The following is a 16225-nucleotide window of genomic DNA, read 5'->3' on the forward strand; positions in this document are numbered from 1 at the left end:
CGTTTCCACACCATAATGCCGTAGCCCGTAGGCGGCCAACAGCTAGCGATGCGCTTCCAAGGTTTTCCCTTGTTGTCGTTGATGCCTGACACCTGGATCGGCGGCTTGGCGCGATTGAATGGCGCCAAGCTTTGTTTGATGGATCGTCGTTTCTTAATTAGTTAATAGTACGACGTTGTTGCGATCGCGGGTCGTTGTCGCTGTGTCCGGCTTCCCTGCCCTAATGACGCAGTCTTGAGTCTCTGCCAGCCGGTGTAGCGGAGCCATCAGCCGGCTTCTTCTTCTTCCTCCTCCTCCTCTTTTTACCTTGGCAACTCAATGAAGCTGCGTGCGTAGCTGGGCTGCTGGGGCCGTGCCGTGCGTGGACCGTGGAGGCGGTGGCCGGTGGAAGCCGAAGCCGTGGGAGGGACAACCCGTTTCACCGGCTATTTATGGCCGTTGGTACGGCACGGTAAAGAAAGAGTCCGGCCGGCCGGCGGCGAAATCTTGGGCTTGCCTGGTTTGATTGGTCCTCGTTTTAATTTCTTTTCCCGGTGGAGCTCCGTGGATAGATCGACGGACGGATCGAGCGGATTCCAACACCACCCACCGGCAGCGGAGTAATTGCGGATCCAGGCGCGGAGAGGAGCCACGGCTCGGGCAGTCGGGCTCGAATGACCAGTGGCCTCCGGCGCAGGGTACCACGTGGCTGCCGCAGCGGGTGGGTGGGGCCAACTTGTCGGTCAGGTGGATGGAAAATGGGCCCATTGTCGGGACCACACTGCTCGAATCAGTCGCGGGCCGTCCCTGCCCAAATGATACAGGCCGCGGCGTTGTTGGGCTCTACAGCTGTCGTGTGGGGGTATATATCATCACAACACGGAAACATCCGAGCCCAGCCCAGGTAGTTGTTGCGTTGGATCAATCTGCCTCACACGGGCCCGGTGTCTCTCTTGTATGTTTTTTTTTCCCTCGAGACGACGACACTTTCAGTCCGTAATGTACTCTGCGCATACTGCATACACCCATATCCCAACTGGAGCTACTGCATGAACTATGGACTACAAATGTACAATCAAGCACAATGCGTATTCTCCACTTCCTTTGCCATCATTGCACCGTTTGAAACTAGGAGACGGCTTCACTTTTTTTTTTCAAAAAAAAAAATCATTCACAGTTATACAGCTGTGCTTCAGACTTAGTTTGCCAAACTACTACAGCATGACCCCTCCTACCTACGAGCTGTTGGATCTACTTCCGTTACTCCCGTCCCGTGCCGTGTGAGTGCGTGACACAGCCAGGCGGTATATACTTGTATAATACATGCAGGTAAGTACACTACCAGAAACCAGTATTCACCTGTATACTATTAGTAGCTAGCGATCACCTACTCGCCCCCCGTATTATACTCCATCGGTTCGGCCAAGACGTTGCTATATATATAAAACCAATGCAACGCAGAAATATATATATATAATATATGCACGTATTATATTGCTCTGACTTGCAAGTCTTAGGGGGTATTTGGATACCCACTGCTAAACTTTAGCACCTGTCACATCGGATGTTTGATACTGATTAGGAGTATTAAACATAGTCTAATTACAAAACTAATTGCACAAATGGAGTCTAATTCGCAAGACGAATCTATTAAGCTTAATAGGCCATGATTTGACAATGTGGTGCTACAGTAACCATTTGCTAATGATGGATTAATTAGCCTTAATAGATTCGTCTCGCGAATTAGACTCCATCTGTGCAATTAATTTTGTAATTAGCTCATATTTAATTCTCCTAATTAGCATCCGAACATCTGATGTGATCCTGCTCAAGTTTAACACCTCGTATCCAAACACCCCCTTAGCTAGCATACCAACGCATATCTGTTATAGTCTCGTCACCGTACCCCTGCTTCAACTTCAACACAAGGTTGCGAGTTTTAGAAACAAAAACAAAATGTAGGAGTCTTGTATTAGGTTGTCTTAGTGTCTTGAGCATAGACCAATATATAAAATGTCTAAATCAACCCAGTGCAGAGGAGATAAGACGTGCATTACTCACCTAACGAGGCTCGCCCGTTCCGATCCTCATAGGATAATGTTACCATTCGCTCAGCTAGTGCCACTAAAATTATGGGTTATGAGAGAAGTGCTTGGATCATCTATCCCCTGTTACTAGATAGAAGAAGACAATCAAGGTTGTTAATCCATCACAGCGACAAATAAGAAATAATCCTATGTGTAAAGTTTAATTAAAACTCTGCATATATAACATGAGAATAATGCAGACTCGTGACTTTGTGGCCTAGCTAGCTAGCTCGCACATCCAACAGAAATAGCAGTAGTACAACTGATGTACACTGTGCAACAATCGATTCAACCGCCCGTGCTGATCTGAAAGGAATGTACTTTTCTCTAGTTTTACCTCAGAATGCAAACCATCAGGTGAAAACTAGAGAAAAGGTAGGGTAATATTTTCAGAACATTTTATCTCATTGAAAAAGATGCATGGATAGCAAATTTGCTCTAGCATTATTTTCTGAACATTTTATCTTATTGAAACTCTTTCGGTAATAAAGCAACTTTTCCATTGGAACATGAACACTACTTGCCCCTTCTTAATTACTGCGTATTCCATGAAAATAAGCTTAGTCCGCTTGGTGGTTGGGGAGTAGTGTTTCAATCAGCACTAGATCTCTAGAAAAGGCAAGAGGAAACCGGCCCTCTGTTCAATCTTCAATGTATTCGTCTGGTATATATTGCAAAAGACAAGCTTATTTGGTAGCACACGACGTATAAAAATACCAGTATAAGACCAGAGAGTAGTCTACGTACGTGGGCGCTGATGCACGGAGAGAGCTTCTTCTTTTTGGGATCGAGAGAGCTTCTGTTGAGAAGGAAACATCACGCACACATAGCCATAGGGACGACGCAACAAGCAGTTGTCCCGTTTCACACCACCGCCCCAACCACCGCTCACTCTGAAACTGAACAGGGAACCAACGCGCTATGGTGGTTAGCCGCGTAGATCCTGGCCGTTTGATCGTACAAATACACGAAGGCGATGCGGTGCCGTGGAGGCGTGGAGTGTGGCCGGAGGCGCCACTGCAGCGACAGGGAAGAAAGAGTGCTAGCTAGCTGTTATGGCCTTATCTCGCTGGCCTGTAGTACGTATAGGAGGCTCTAGTTGCCTGCCATGGGATACAGCATCGAGTCATAGACGACAGTGATGGATCGATGCATGATGGCACGAGAGAGCGAGCTCTTCTCTGCATGCTTGCCTGTGCCTGCTGTGCTCTGATCTCGTCTGTCACAGGTCATATAGTACAACGTTATTGGGGGCCAAAATCGACCTGCTGTGCGTGCAGGGATCGATGGAACGTTACGTTTTAACGGATCGATGACCCAAACAGCCACCGATCCATCATCTCATCAGCTCGCTTGTCTCGATCGGCTTCCAAACTAAAATGTCCCATCAGGTGTACATACTTGCCAAGATCGATCGGCTTTAATTTAATTTGCATTCGGAAACGTGGCGAGGACGTACGTAAAATACGTAAAATACGACGCCATGGCTCTGCGGTTTGACGTGCATGTCTCAGCGGCACAGTATTTGGATGGACTGTATCTTGGCTAAAATTCAGACGTTTAAATGGCTAAAATTAGTCTTGTCTTGTTTGGAGCCAAAGCTAATTTTTAGCCCCTTTATTGATAAAAAAGTTCATTATATCCTTAGAGGATGAAGGAAAAAAATAGTAAGATTTTAGTTGGAGGGTTTCATTGTCTTTTACTATTTATGTCTAAATTAGTTCCCGTTAGCTGAGTTTGGAGGGTTAATGAATGGGGGTTAGCTAATCTGTAGCCCACCTATAGCCCTACTGTTCGGATCATCGGGGTAATTTTTAGCTGACTAAAGTTTAACCCCTGGATCCAAACAGGATCATTGTTGCTACATTATTGCATATGCAAAATAGAGCTCCATCCATATACATGCAAATATACACATATGGAATATAATACTGATATCCTGCAGAGTCTACTACATGTACACGTCACGTATATTTTGATTAGGTTAGACGATCGAGCCTGCGAACAAGGCTTAAAATTACTTATTTCCAGCCGGCCGTTCGGTCGGTCGTCTACGTCAACGTATACACGACAGATCTGCAGTATACGTCTCGTGTTTAGGTAGCATGTATACAGAGAACCGTTTCCATATTATTTCTTCCCTAGCTAGCTAGTCATTTTATTTTTCAATGTTCATTTCTCACCACACAAGCGGCAGCAGGTAACACAAGTCCTGATGCGAGAAGAGACAAGAAGGCAGCTGGCAGTGCGTCTAAAGCTAAAAGGGACAAGCAGCTAGGATGTACGATAGCTTGTTTGTTGTATACGGTGTGTACGCTTTCATCAGATTGGGTAATACAATGCTAAACATATACTTGCTCTACTAGCTCCATTTCTTTCTCTGCATGTAATTCATTACAATATGTATGCATCGCTCAAATGAAGCTCATTTGCCACGCTGAACGACTTTAAGCTTCCAAAATATTGTTACCATCGTCTCTGAACTCTGACCTCAAAGTCTGTTCGCTGTCCTCAACCACTACACAATCATGGACATACACGCATTTTGTTCAAAAGATGATTCGATCAGAGTACTTTGTAGCTAGATACTGTCTGTCGCTTCGTTTTAAAATTCTGACGACAGAGCGAAGCGTGTTGGCTGCTTGTCTTCCTTCTCCTTCTTCAGAATGCCAAATATATACTACTGCTGAACTACCTTCAAGTAGACAAGTACGACGTAGCTAGCGTTGGCTTCTCCCCAAGGCTTTCGGGTCAAATGGGACAGCCGAATGAGATCGAGCTAGTCCTGTGACGGGTGAACAACTAAGACGACGGACGTCAGTGTAGGCTTGCTCAGCCTCGGATGAAAGTAACAGTGAAACAACCATGCATTACGAAAGAAAAGAGCATCTACAGAAGATTACACACGGATACATCGACGTATTCTCCTTACATCGGAGGAGTGGTTGTGCAGTCCGCATCACATGTACTACGTTAATTTCATTCTCTTCATGCGTGACACAACCCACTGACCCAGTATGTGTGGTAGAATAGCCTCTGACTACTCCACGCCACACAGGTAAACAGCGATGGTGCAACGGCTACGAGTTGAGTTGAACCGATGCAACTGGTGGAACTTAACAATGTACTTCCTCCGTCTCAAATTACTATTTATTTTTAGCTTTTTTAATTCATAACTTTTGCTATGCACCTAGATATATGATATGTAACTAGAAAAGTTAAAACAAATAGTAATTTAGGACAGAAGGAGTAGTAATCAGCAGTGTTCCCACCACTTAACCCTTCACGCAATTTAACAAATATTTTGTCAGCGATAGGTCATGGACAATAACAGTAATAATATTTCAACCCTCCGTTTGGTTGACTAAAAATTCTAAACCAACCAGCATGCACAATTCTTCAAATTAACCCATGTTATTGAAAATAAACTCAGCCAAGACAGTTTTCACATTAATTTGATTTGGACCATATAAGCTATACATGTCGGTGTCCAACATTAATTTGAAAATAAAGTTGCTTCCACTGCCCAAAACAATAGCCTTACCTAACCTAATTAGCAAAGACTCAGTAGCCAGTACGCATAAAAGTGGCAAAGCTACACATTGTAATTAGTACGTCATCATTAGCCTCACTATATAGTTACTTTCAATTTGATAGAGAATTATTCGAGCATGACACACTGCGAGTGAGTTACATGACACAGCCAGTAACTTTCACCTGCCACTGCAGCAGAGCAGCTAATCCTGGTCAAAGCCATTTCCCAACGGCTAAACCCCGCGCCTATAAAACCACCGGCCTCCAAAACCCGCACCTCGCTTCGCGTCGCGTCCTTCCTCGCGCCGATCGCCTCTCCTCTCCTCTCCTCTCCATCACCACCCCGCTCCGCACCCATCAAACCCTCGCGCCGGCAGGCGCGATGCCGTCCTCTGCCGCGGCGGCGCGGCTGCGGGAGCTGGCGCCGGCGCCAGGGGCGGAGCTCGACGCCCCCGGCGCGGCCGCGCTCGCCGAGTGCTGCGTGGGCCTCCTCCGCACCGGCGGCGGCGGCGGCGACACCGAGGCCACGCGCGAGGCGCTCGAGGCGCTTTGCGCCGCGGGCGGAGGGGAGGCGATGCGGGGCCACGCCGATGGGCTCGCGCCGCTGGTCGTGGCGCGGCTTGGGGACGGCGACGCGGCCGTGCGGGAGGCCGCTAGGAGGTTCCTCGTCCTACTCATGGAGGTACACGTACACCCGTCGTGGCATTCGATCGCTTTTATTCACTCCTTAAGATTGTACTGGTGCTGCGACTTAGAAATGATTAATCTAGCTATTACATTTACAGCCGGGGTTTTTCATGAGTAGGACGGGTGTACGTGTACCTCCATGAGTAGGGTATGAATATTGTTCCAAATCAGCCCGAACTAATGATATTGGCATGAACAAAGGACCGATTAGGGGGAAACCATTCTGGTGTGGAGAATTCTGTACGAGTAATTATTTGTGTACAGAGTATGAATGGTACCTTATGCAATTTATTCGGTGCAAAAATCTTCAGGTCTCGTACTGTCCGTTAATATTTAACTATTATCTACTTGTTACAATGTATCTTATGTTCTGAATTCATAATGGGGGTTTGGTCATACTAATAAAAGAACAGATAGAAATTTCAAGGACTCGTTGCAACTTGCAAGTCCCAGAAAACATTAGTTACTGTGAGTTATGCGGTGATTTGCGCTTAGTAATTGCGTGGTCAGAAAGTTGTTGATGTTGCAGATGAAGGAGATGAATGCAAGAACGGAAAGCACACATCCAAATTCTTGCATGTCAGACACAGATGATCAACACGTTCATTGTGCGACAATCAAGATGGAATTTTCTGATACCAGTCAAGTAAGGAAAAGTTCCAAAGAAAAGATCAGCACGAGAGATATCTCACTTCTTGCAGGTACATTGGGCTTCCATTCAGTTTTTCAGGCTATTCGGGTGTGAAGTATGTAGTTTGTTTCTATATCCAACAAGAGCCTTGTATGAATTGATAAATCAGAAATTAGTATATCACAAATATTTTTTTATTAAGTCCATGATATAATTTGATGCTCAGAATAGTATAAAGTGTCATAAAAACCAGATGAATAATACTTTCAATAGCTAAACCAAATTGCCATTATGAAAACGTAAGTTGGAGGGAGTTAGCTGGTTATGCACCCCATGTAGGAGTACCGGTGCAATTTTGTGGTTAGTTTTTTATCTTACCATATCAGTTCCTGATTACTGGGAGATAATATGTCATCCTTTATTTGTTGTAGGAGAAGGAGACATTACAAGGAAATTAATTGAACCTATAAAGGTTTTCTCTGAGAAGGACCTACTAAGGGAAATAGAAAAAGTAGTATCTACTTTGCAGCCAGACAATGAGTGGTCAATCCGGATAACTGCAATGCAAAGAGTGGAAGGCTTAGTGCTTGGAGGTTCCTAATTGTGTTGGCTTTACCGTACACATTAATAAAATGTTTAAATTTATCAGTTGAAGAAGTGTGGGAGTTCTTTAAAGGACCTTTTCTATTGCATCTTTATGCCAGGTGCTGCAGACTATTCAGCCTTTCCCATGCTCCTAAAACAGCTTGTGACCCCTCTAATAACTCAGCTTCTGGATAGGAGATCAAGCGTTGTGAAACAGGTTTGGTCATTTGTGGTTTCATGTTTGCAACCTAACTTGCTCTAATCGTTTGAGGAAAGAGAATTCTACTTACATGTACTGCAAATTGACAAAATCGCCGTGTTGGTACCTTATTAGATTTGCATGACCCGAAAATAGACATGATGTGTGATTGTCAAATATCCTAGTGAATAGAACATGCTATACTTCGTCCTTTTTTGGGCACTTGCTGAATTGCTATTTTCTATTTTGATTACCTGTAGGCATGTCATTTACTAAACTTCCTATCGAAAGAGCTACTACGTGACTTTGAACCATACGCAGAGCTGCTTATTCCGGTATGCTGTTGCTTTCGTTCTATATCCACTGTTAACAACTATCAGTGTCAGCCTGATGTATCTGATTGAATCCACCGTGTTACTCAAACCCACAGGTCCTCCTTAAGAACGTCGTAATCACCATTCTTGTAATTGCTGAGTCTGCTGATAACTGTATAAAAGAGGTATACATGCTGAAGAGCTTGCTCTGGCCATTTTGATTTCTTGTTGTTTGATTATTGCTCTCTCTGTGCACAGATGCTAAGGAACTGTAAGGTAGCTCGTATACTACCAAGGATTATTGAATTTGCAAAGAATGATAGAAGTGCTGTTCTTCGTGCCAGGTAAGAAGCACCAATCTGGTATAGCAATAGTACTTGGCAGAAGCTTAAAAAGGTTTTCCCAATTGCAGGTGCTGCGAATATGCAATACTAATGCTAGAGTACTGGGTTGATACTCCAGAAATACAGAGATCAGCTGATGCGTACGAAGATCTAATCAAATATTGTATAGCAGATGCAACTAGCGAGGTATTTACATTCTGCCATTCGTACATCTACATTGGTGTTCTGTTTGTGAGAAATGCCAGTTAGAATTTTGATTGGGATAGCACAAGGTGTTTCTTCCTCCTGTAAATTTGGAGCACGTTTTAGTGTCCTTTTTTTAGCAAATAGTTGGATATAGCACATAGATAATTGGTTCATTAAACTATACGGTGAACTTATGAGTAGCCCGTTGTCTGTCAAGTCATATTACTATCAATATATGCTCTACATTGAACAGAAAAGGGGGGAAATGAAAACCTGGACTGCTATGGTTTCTTCTTAGCTGCAGATCTTTAATCAATCTATAAGAGAGAATTATTGTATAATTTTTTTGCATTTGTTGCCCTACAAAATAAAATAGTGCATTTGTTTCTTTGACCTTTTCTTTTTGATAGTCATGGGTTATGTGGTGTATATCAACTGAAAGATGCCTGTGAAAAATCTATAATTCTCTGCTTCTGGTACTCAACTTCTGATTCTGGCCAGTTGTTTCAAGTGGTCTTCTTTTTGTAGAAATCCTCTGATTTATTTGGCTCTTTTCCAATTCCAAGGTTCGATCAAGCGCTAGGGCATGCTACAGGATGTTCTCAAGGATATGGCCTGAGCGTTCACGCCAGTTGTACTCGTCTTTTGAACCATCCAGACAGAAAGTATATGCTCAAACTGATTCTCCCGTAAACATATCTTTCTTTTGTGAATTTATCAGACATATTTTCCCGATTGATCATATAGTATAACTTGCTTTTTTTTTTAAAAAAACATTGTAGATGATAAATGATGAAGATGCTGAGACACATCAAAGGCATCTTCCTCCAGTAGAAAGTGTTAAACTAAGTCAACCTCAACTTAGTTCTTGCACTCCTGCTGTAATGGACAAAGTTGTTAAGGTTGATTCTGAGACATCATTTTCTTCTGGAGACCTGCAACCATCACAAAGACTATACCACCAGTATGATGATATGGCCTCAAAAGCGCAAGATCAAAGCAGTAAGGATGACACTTTGGCTATTGGAAGTTCTTTTGAAGATAAGACCACACTGGGAAAGGAAGAAAACACAAACAGAGATACTGGTAAATGCGATTCAGGTACCTGTCATTAGAAAACAATTCTATAATTCCCTGTAAAAGAAAAAAATGTTCTTTTTGTTTGTTTAACTGGAAATATTAGGCTCCACTGACCAATGTCTTCCATAATTTCAGACAAAAGTGCAGGTGTCAATTCATCATCTTGTGACCTGCCATCTGCTGCTCCAATTGCAACGGGGGCACCTTCAGAGATGCCATTAACTGAAGCAGATGTTGTAACAATTGTTCAAGATAAGGTTGAATGTGTTCCAAATGCTGAACAGATAACTCCTCAGCAAGTTCAAGGATCAGAAGATCCTTCTGAGTTGACGAGCTTGTCACCTGCCGTTAACTTGAGAGGATCAGGGAACTTGCTAAAACAAAATCCTATTGAAGAAAGCTCTGATGCCGGATCAGGTGGAAAACTAGGTCCTCAGCAGGAGAGGAAGCACTGTTTTAGCACTCCTAAGAAGAGTGCTGTTTCTAAGGAGCCACGTAATAGTTACACTCCTAACTTTCGGCGACCTCTCTTGAGTAAGCAGATGACAAATTGGTTTTATGCCAGTACCAAAAGTGATTTAGATGAGAAGAAACTCATTTTGGGTGAAATGATAAGCAACATGGATCTGCCCTCATCTCTCACAGAGGCACTCTCTTTAGGTCTTAACCCAAGGTCAGATTGGATGATGAAGGTATATGCACTTGATTTCTTAAAGCAGTGTTTGCTAGAACGTGGACCAAAAGGCATTCAGGAGGTTGCACAAAATTTTGAGAAGGTTATGAGGCTTGTTTGTCGGTATCTTGATGATCCCCATCACAAAGTGGCACAGGCTGCTCTCTCATCACTAGCTGAGATCATGCCGGCTTTCAAGAAGCCTTTTGAACATTATCTCGACAAGACACTGCCCCATATTTTCTCTCGTTTAAATGATCCAAAGGAATCAATTAAGCAGCAGTGCTTGGCAATTTTGAAACATGCAAGTGAAATTTATTTCATTGATTCTCTCTTACCCGCCTTACTTCGTTCACTCGATGAGCAGAAATCTCCCAAGTCAAAACTGGCAGTTCTCGAGTTTGCAAATGCCTCTTTTGTAAAATGCACAATCAATTCTGAAAGCTATTCTAGCAGCAGTTTCCTTAAGCCATGGTTTGGAAAACTTGCCCTTTTGTTTAAGGATAAAAGCAAAAAACTGAAGGAGGTTGTGGTGGTTGGTTTCTCATCAATTTATTCCCATTATGATCCTGCATCAATGTTAAGCTTTTTGGTCAGCATGTCAATGGAAGAACAGAAGCGGCTAATACGGGCAATGAAGCAACTAATACCAAAGATAGAAAGTGATATAGAAGAGTTCTTGCAGCAAAGGAGACATAAGCAAAGGGCTCCATCTTTTGACATCTTTACTGCTAAATCACCACTTCATCCTGCATCTCAATCTGCTAAATCACCACTCCATCCTGCATATCGATCTGCTAAATCACCACTTCGTCACACGTATCAATATGCTAAATCTCCGATACATCCCACATACCGATCTGCTAAATCACCGATGCATCCAGCACATCAATCTAATTCTGTTAAGACTGATGATTGTTTCAGTTCTGCACTTCAGTGTCTCCCAAATATTTCTTTGGAAGCCCAGGAGTGCTGTTCTGAGAGGATTGAGTTTGAATCCAGTAACAAATCTTATGATCACAAAGCTGAAATGATGGACAAGAAGTCCAGTACCCTGAGGCCAAGGAACAGTCTCCCGAGAAGAATTGACTTCAGTGTGATATCAGATAACATAGTTCAAAGTGCAAGGAGAGACAGTCAGACTATGAAGATGTTTGATGAACCAAATGCAAGTGAACTGAGCATAAATATCAGAAATCACGAAGTCACAGGGAATGGCTGCCAGGATCATAAGGTAAGTATTTTCCAGTCAGTTGTTCACTTTTTCTCTCTCCTAAAATAACACTTTCCAGATACAACATCGTAATTCTAACAATCTGTAACCTGCTGATGTTTTGTTTGAAAACTATTTTAGCTTTCTCTCATTTCTGCAACAGTTAGGTTGATGTCTCTCTCTTTTGAGATTTATTTTACAAAGTTGGGCAACAGATTCCACTTTCTATTTACAGGATACTGTAAGGCAACCAGAAGAAGTTTCAGAGATGAATGGACATTGTGTGCCCACCAAGGTTAGATTAGACCGCACTGTTCTTGTTCCGTATGTTGTGTCACCCTAATGGTAATTTTTCAGGGGTGTTCGTTCTCCACTGGTTACTTAGCTGGCTGTGACCTCATCTTGAACTCATTTTCAGAATTTACACCAGATGTCTTCTTCCCTTCTTGAGATGCTTGATGATCCAGATGTGCCCACAAGGGAGCTTGCACTTTCTCTATTGGTTGAAATTCTTGAAAAACACGTAAGCGTTTCTGGAACTCCTTAACAGTGACTACTTGTTTCCTGCATGTGCCATTATTGTATGCCATCTTCCATGAAAATGACCCCTGCCTTGCCCTTTCCGTCCAGAGGAAGGCAATGGAGAGTTGCGTGGAAATTCTCATAGTTAAATTGCTGCATGCAACCAAAGATGCGGCCTTGAAGGTATACACACTTGCAGTGCATGCTTCAGCTCGCATTTGCTGATGCAACCATAAAGTGGGCCTCTGAAGCCTTTATGTCATTGTCACTGCAGGTTGTAAATCAGGCCCATATCTGCTTGACAACTGTGGTCACTCAGTTTGACCCACTGCGATGCCTTGGGGTACGCTTGATTTGCATTTTTGTTAGTTTTATGGCTGTGGATGTCTCTTGAACTGAATCTGGTGGAGAGACCTTGAACAACTTGTTACCTGTCTTTCCCCCCACTTCAACTGCCCTTTGTTTATTTCTCTTGTAACTATGCAGGCCATTTCTTCTCAGTTGGCCTGCCAAGATGAGAAAATTCTTATTATCAGCATCAATAGTTTGAGCAAGGTAATCAGCCCAGCGAGTTTCATTGCGTTAATCCTACATTTCTCATGTCTGCAAACCAGTTCAAAGCTAGTACTATGAACCTCAATTTGGCTTTTATATATTCATGGATTGAACTCTGAGTCAACTAGGATTTAGCTGCATGTGTACAGCTCATTGTCTAACTTTGACCCGTGTTATGAGTTAGGTGGCGTACAGCTAGCTTATCTTTCCCATTTTGGATATTGCTAATCTTTATTCTTCCTTTTTTTTGCAGCTTGTGATTCGATTGTCACAGGAAAACCTCATGGCTCATCTGTCAACATTTCTTCCTGCACTTCTGGATGCATTTGAAAACCACAGCCCATATGTCCGCAAGGTTAATCCGCTCCCACTTTGCTCTAGAATGCCGTATTTAAGATCAGTCACTGTATTTTGGACAACTGTACTTCCTCATGTCCTCCAGATTACCTACAGTAAAGGTCATAGGAACGATTAGGAGCATAATATGTAGAAGTTGCACTAGTGATCAGCTTAGAAAAGCTTATAAATTTGTCAACTTGAGTCTGTTCAGTTAAAGGTCCACAGCTAAGAAGACCCTTACTGAACTATGTTGGCAAAACATCACATAAGAATTATGGTTAGAAACCTGAGCAACTTCCAGTAGCCTTGATAGCACATACTATTCATCAATGTGTTCATCGAACCAGAAAATTCAGTAGCATTTCTTGGGCACATGTTTGGTCTGTTCCCTTCGGTTAGCCGGGCCATATCCGTCTTTACTGAACACAGCTCAGGCCATATGGGGTAACTTTATTCCGATCCAGTCAACATGGAAGTCATGCATGTAAGCACCGGATCGGTGGACCCTGGTCGTTTTTCATGCATTCAGTGTGCATCCTGACACTACTCCCACACATACGCATGCTGTCTTCTTAGCAGTAAACATGACTGAATGTCTGAATCTGAATCTGAATGCACCGAGAGAAGAACACAAGAGGCCATCACCAACTAGGACCTGACCTGCAGTAACATTTACCTACTGCAGCATTGTACTTGCTTTGCATCATACATTCCTACCATACGTACAAAGTATTTGGTACCAAAATTAAAAAGAAAGAACAGCTGATGTGTATCGTAACGGCTTTGCCCTGTGGTGCATTTGCAAATTGGCAGGCAGTGATGGTGTGCGTGGTGGACACATACCTGAAGCTGGGGCCGTCGCTGCTGCCGTATCTGGAGGGCCTGGACAGCGCGCAGCTGCAGCTCGTAACCACCTACGCCAGCCGGCTGTCCCAGCCAAGATTCATTGCAGCGGACGGCTGATGCAGTGGAGTGGAGGATGTCTCGCGGCACGGGCAGGGTACCACTCGCCCCTACCCTCCTCATAACGCCCATGACCGGACCAGAAGGAGGAGAAGAATACTCTATACTCGTAGCAAGGAAGGAGGGCCTGTTTGCTGGGCTCCCAATTTATGAGGATAGATTGCAGCAATAATTCCCCTGCTTCCGGATGGAAAGTGCAGGGAGTACTAGCACTGTGCAGAGTAAAGGTGGCGTCTGTTTTTTCCCTTCCCCGTGGCTGTTGTGATTTAAAAGAGGAAATAAAGGGTGTGCAGTTTGACAGTTTCTGGCTCTGGCTGCTGGGATATATGAATTCCATTTTGTGAGATGAAATTCGGATGGATTCCAAGCCAACTGGTTGGAGAGGCGCTCCTGTGCCCGTACTGCCCTCATGGTGGCCTGCAGCTGCATGTGCGCCATATCTCCTCGCTGATACTAGTCGTTGTTGCTTGATCGATCGGGCTGGCTCCGGCTGGTCTGACCCTGATCCGTATGCAATCTGATCGCCGTCCGTCAGTTGGCAGTCCACTCACAGCACAGGCAGCAGCACGAATGGGCCATCACCTCATCTCGTTTAGCAGCTGCGTTCGTGAAAGCTTGCTAATGTCTGAATGAGTCTTCAGGCTTTTCTGTCTTTATTTACAGAGGAGAGAAGAGCTGCTGCTGGGTAATGGATACGCATGTAAACATGCAGGCTTTTCTTTTTTTAGACAAGGCAAAAAATGGTAATTATATGTACTGCTGTGATGGGCTGGGTCCCGTAGGTGGCAATTCTTTCTTGGATTGAAATCCACGAAGCCTGCTACGTACCATTGCTGGCTGCTCTGCGAGGATGGTGCAACTTGGAAGTCGAGGAAATGATCGCCCGTACACGGCTACACATGGCAATTGGCGAGGCAGGTATGCTTGCTATGATCATCAGCGACAGCAGCAGTGGCAGGATGCATGCCCGACGGGCCACGGCGGCTCATGAGCACGCACAGCCCACGCCCGGGCTGTCGAAGATTCGAAGCAAAGGGTAATCAAGTTTTACTGCTACCAGACACTGACCGCAGCACACGGCTCTAATTAATTACCACTAGCAGCAATACTCTGTCCCGGATGGAGGAGGGAGGCGGGGGAGAAGTGACTTTGCGCTTGGGGCATCAGGCATTCAGGCAGCGGCCATTGGCAGCCATGAATGCGCAGCGCAGGTGCAGCAGCGAGCTGTCGTGCCACTGCCGGCTGGGTGGACGGACGGGCCGGCGCGGCGAGGGAGGCGGACGGGACGACGTGCCCTGCCCTGCCCACCGGGAAACTTGCGCGAGCAGCAGGGGAAGGAAGGAAGGCTCTCCCCGCCCATTTCTCCGTAGTGATCTGATCCAGAGGCAAGGGCGCAAGGCAAAGGCATGCGATGCGAGGGCTATGGTGGAAGCCTGGGAAGGCCGCATGCAATGCAATGATCAGTGCGTAGAGCGCGACCAGGTACAAGGGGAGGGCGGTCCTGTTCAGTTCAGTTGCGGGCTTGCGGCTTGCGGCTTGCGAGGAGGAAGCACTGTGAGCGCACATGCGCGTAACGCCAAGTCGCCAGCGCCATGCCGGCCGCCAACAGAAAGAAAGAAGAAACGATCACCCATTCCATTCAGCGCGAAAGCCACTCTCGTGAGCAATCTGCAAGGCAAGGCAAGCGCACACGGGCGCGCTTGGGTTTGTGCCGGCACATGCGGACCTGCAAGCGAAGCCCATGAATCCCTCCATCCGTCCCGGTGGATAAGCCAATAAGATAGTCCTAAAAGCCTCGGAGAAGGGGATTATCATTACTGGCATACTGCTTAGAACAATGAGTAATGCGACGACCAGATGGGATGAACGGGATCGAGTTACTGTTATCGAGGAAAAACAAAACATCCCCTCTCCCTCCGTCCCCGATTCCCCGAGCACGACGAGCTCAGTCCCCATGTGGAACATAGGATTTACGTAGGAATTTTGTAGATCGTAGAGGAATTTTTTCTATGTGATCTTTGGAACAAAGGATTGACCATCCTTCAAAATTCCTGTGGAATGGTTCAATCCATAGAAATTTTGGAGGAAATCTAAGGGTGCGTTTGGTTGGGAGACAATGTAGAACGGGACGGTCCCGTTCCAGTTTTTCGGGATGGGATGATCCCATTTCTTGTTTGGTTGAATGGGATGGGATGATCCTATTTTTTGTTTGGTTGGAGAGATCGCTATAGACGGGACAAGCACCGTTTTCTTCTCCTGTTAACACCGTTCGTGGGACCCACCTGTCATACTAACAGGTATTTTCTTCCTCCACCGGCCGGCCGCGGTGGAGCT

The 16225-nt window shown here is 44.9% G+C and overlaps 1 protein-coding gene across 1 annotated transcript; it reads left to right on the forward strand.

The window, feature by feature from the left end:
- The first annotated feature begins 5907 nt into the window (after positions 1–5907).
- Positions 5908–14196, forward strand: LOC101770597 (CLIP-associated protein). The gene is made up of 18 exons (XM_004954305.3): positions 5908–6282; positions 6817–6988; positions 7350–7511; positions 7623–7720; positions 7963–8037; positions 8133–8201; positions 8275–8360; positions 8429–8546; positions 9113–9211; positions 9329–9647; positions 9762–11533; positions 11748–11807; positions 11931–12035; positions 12143–12217; positions 12309–12377; positions 12521–12589; positions 12843–12944; positions 13742–14196. The coding sequence occupies exons 1-18, from the start codon at positions 5983–5985 to the stop codon at positions 13889–13891; spliced, it is 3900 nt and encodes a 1299-aa protein (XP_004954362.2). The 5' UTR covers positions 5908–5982; the 3' UTR covers positions 13892–14196.
- Positions 14197–16225: the final 2029 nt, after the last annotated feature.

The sequence above is a fragment of the Setaria italica genome, chromosome I (genome assembly GCF_000263155.2).
Source record: "Setaria italica strain Yugu1 chromosome I, Setaria_italica_v2.0, whole genome shotgun sequence".
NCBI lineage: Eukaryota > Viridiplantae > Streptophyta > Magnoliopsida > Poales > Poaceae > Setaria > Setaria italica.

Coding starts and splice junctions, on each gene's coding strand:
- LOC101770597 (XM_004954305.3), top strand. CDS start 5,983: ATGCCGTCCTCTGCCGCGGCGGCGCGGCTGCGGGAGCTGGCGCCGGCG. Junction 6,989..7,349: donor AGATATCTCACTTCTTGCAG/GTACATTGGGCT, acceptor TATTTGTTGTAG/GAGAAGGAGACATTACAAGG. Junction 12,945..13,741: donor ACAGCCCATATGTCCGCAAG/GTTAATCCGCTC, acceptor GCAAATTGGCAG/GCAGTGATGGTGTGCGTGGT.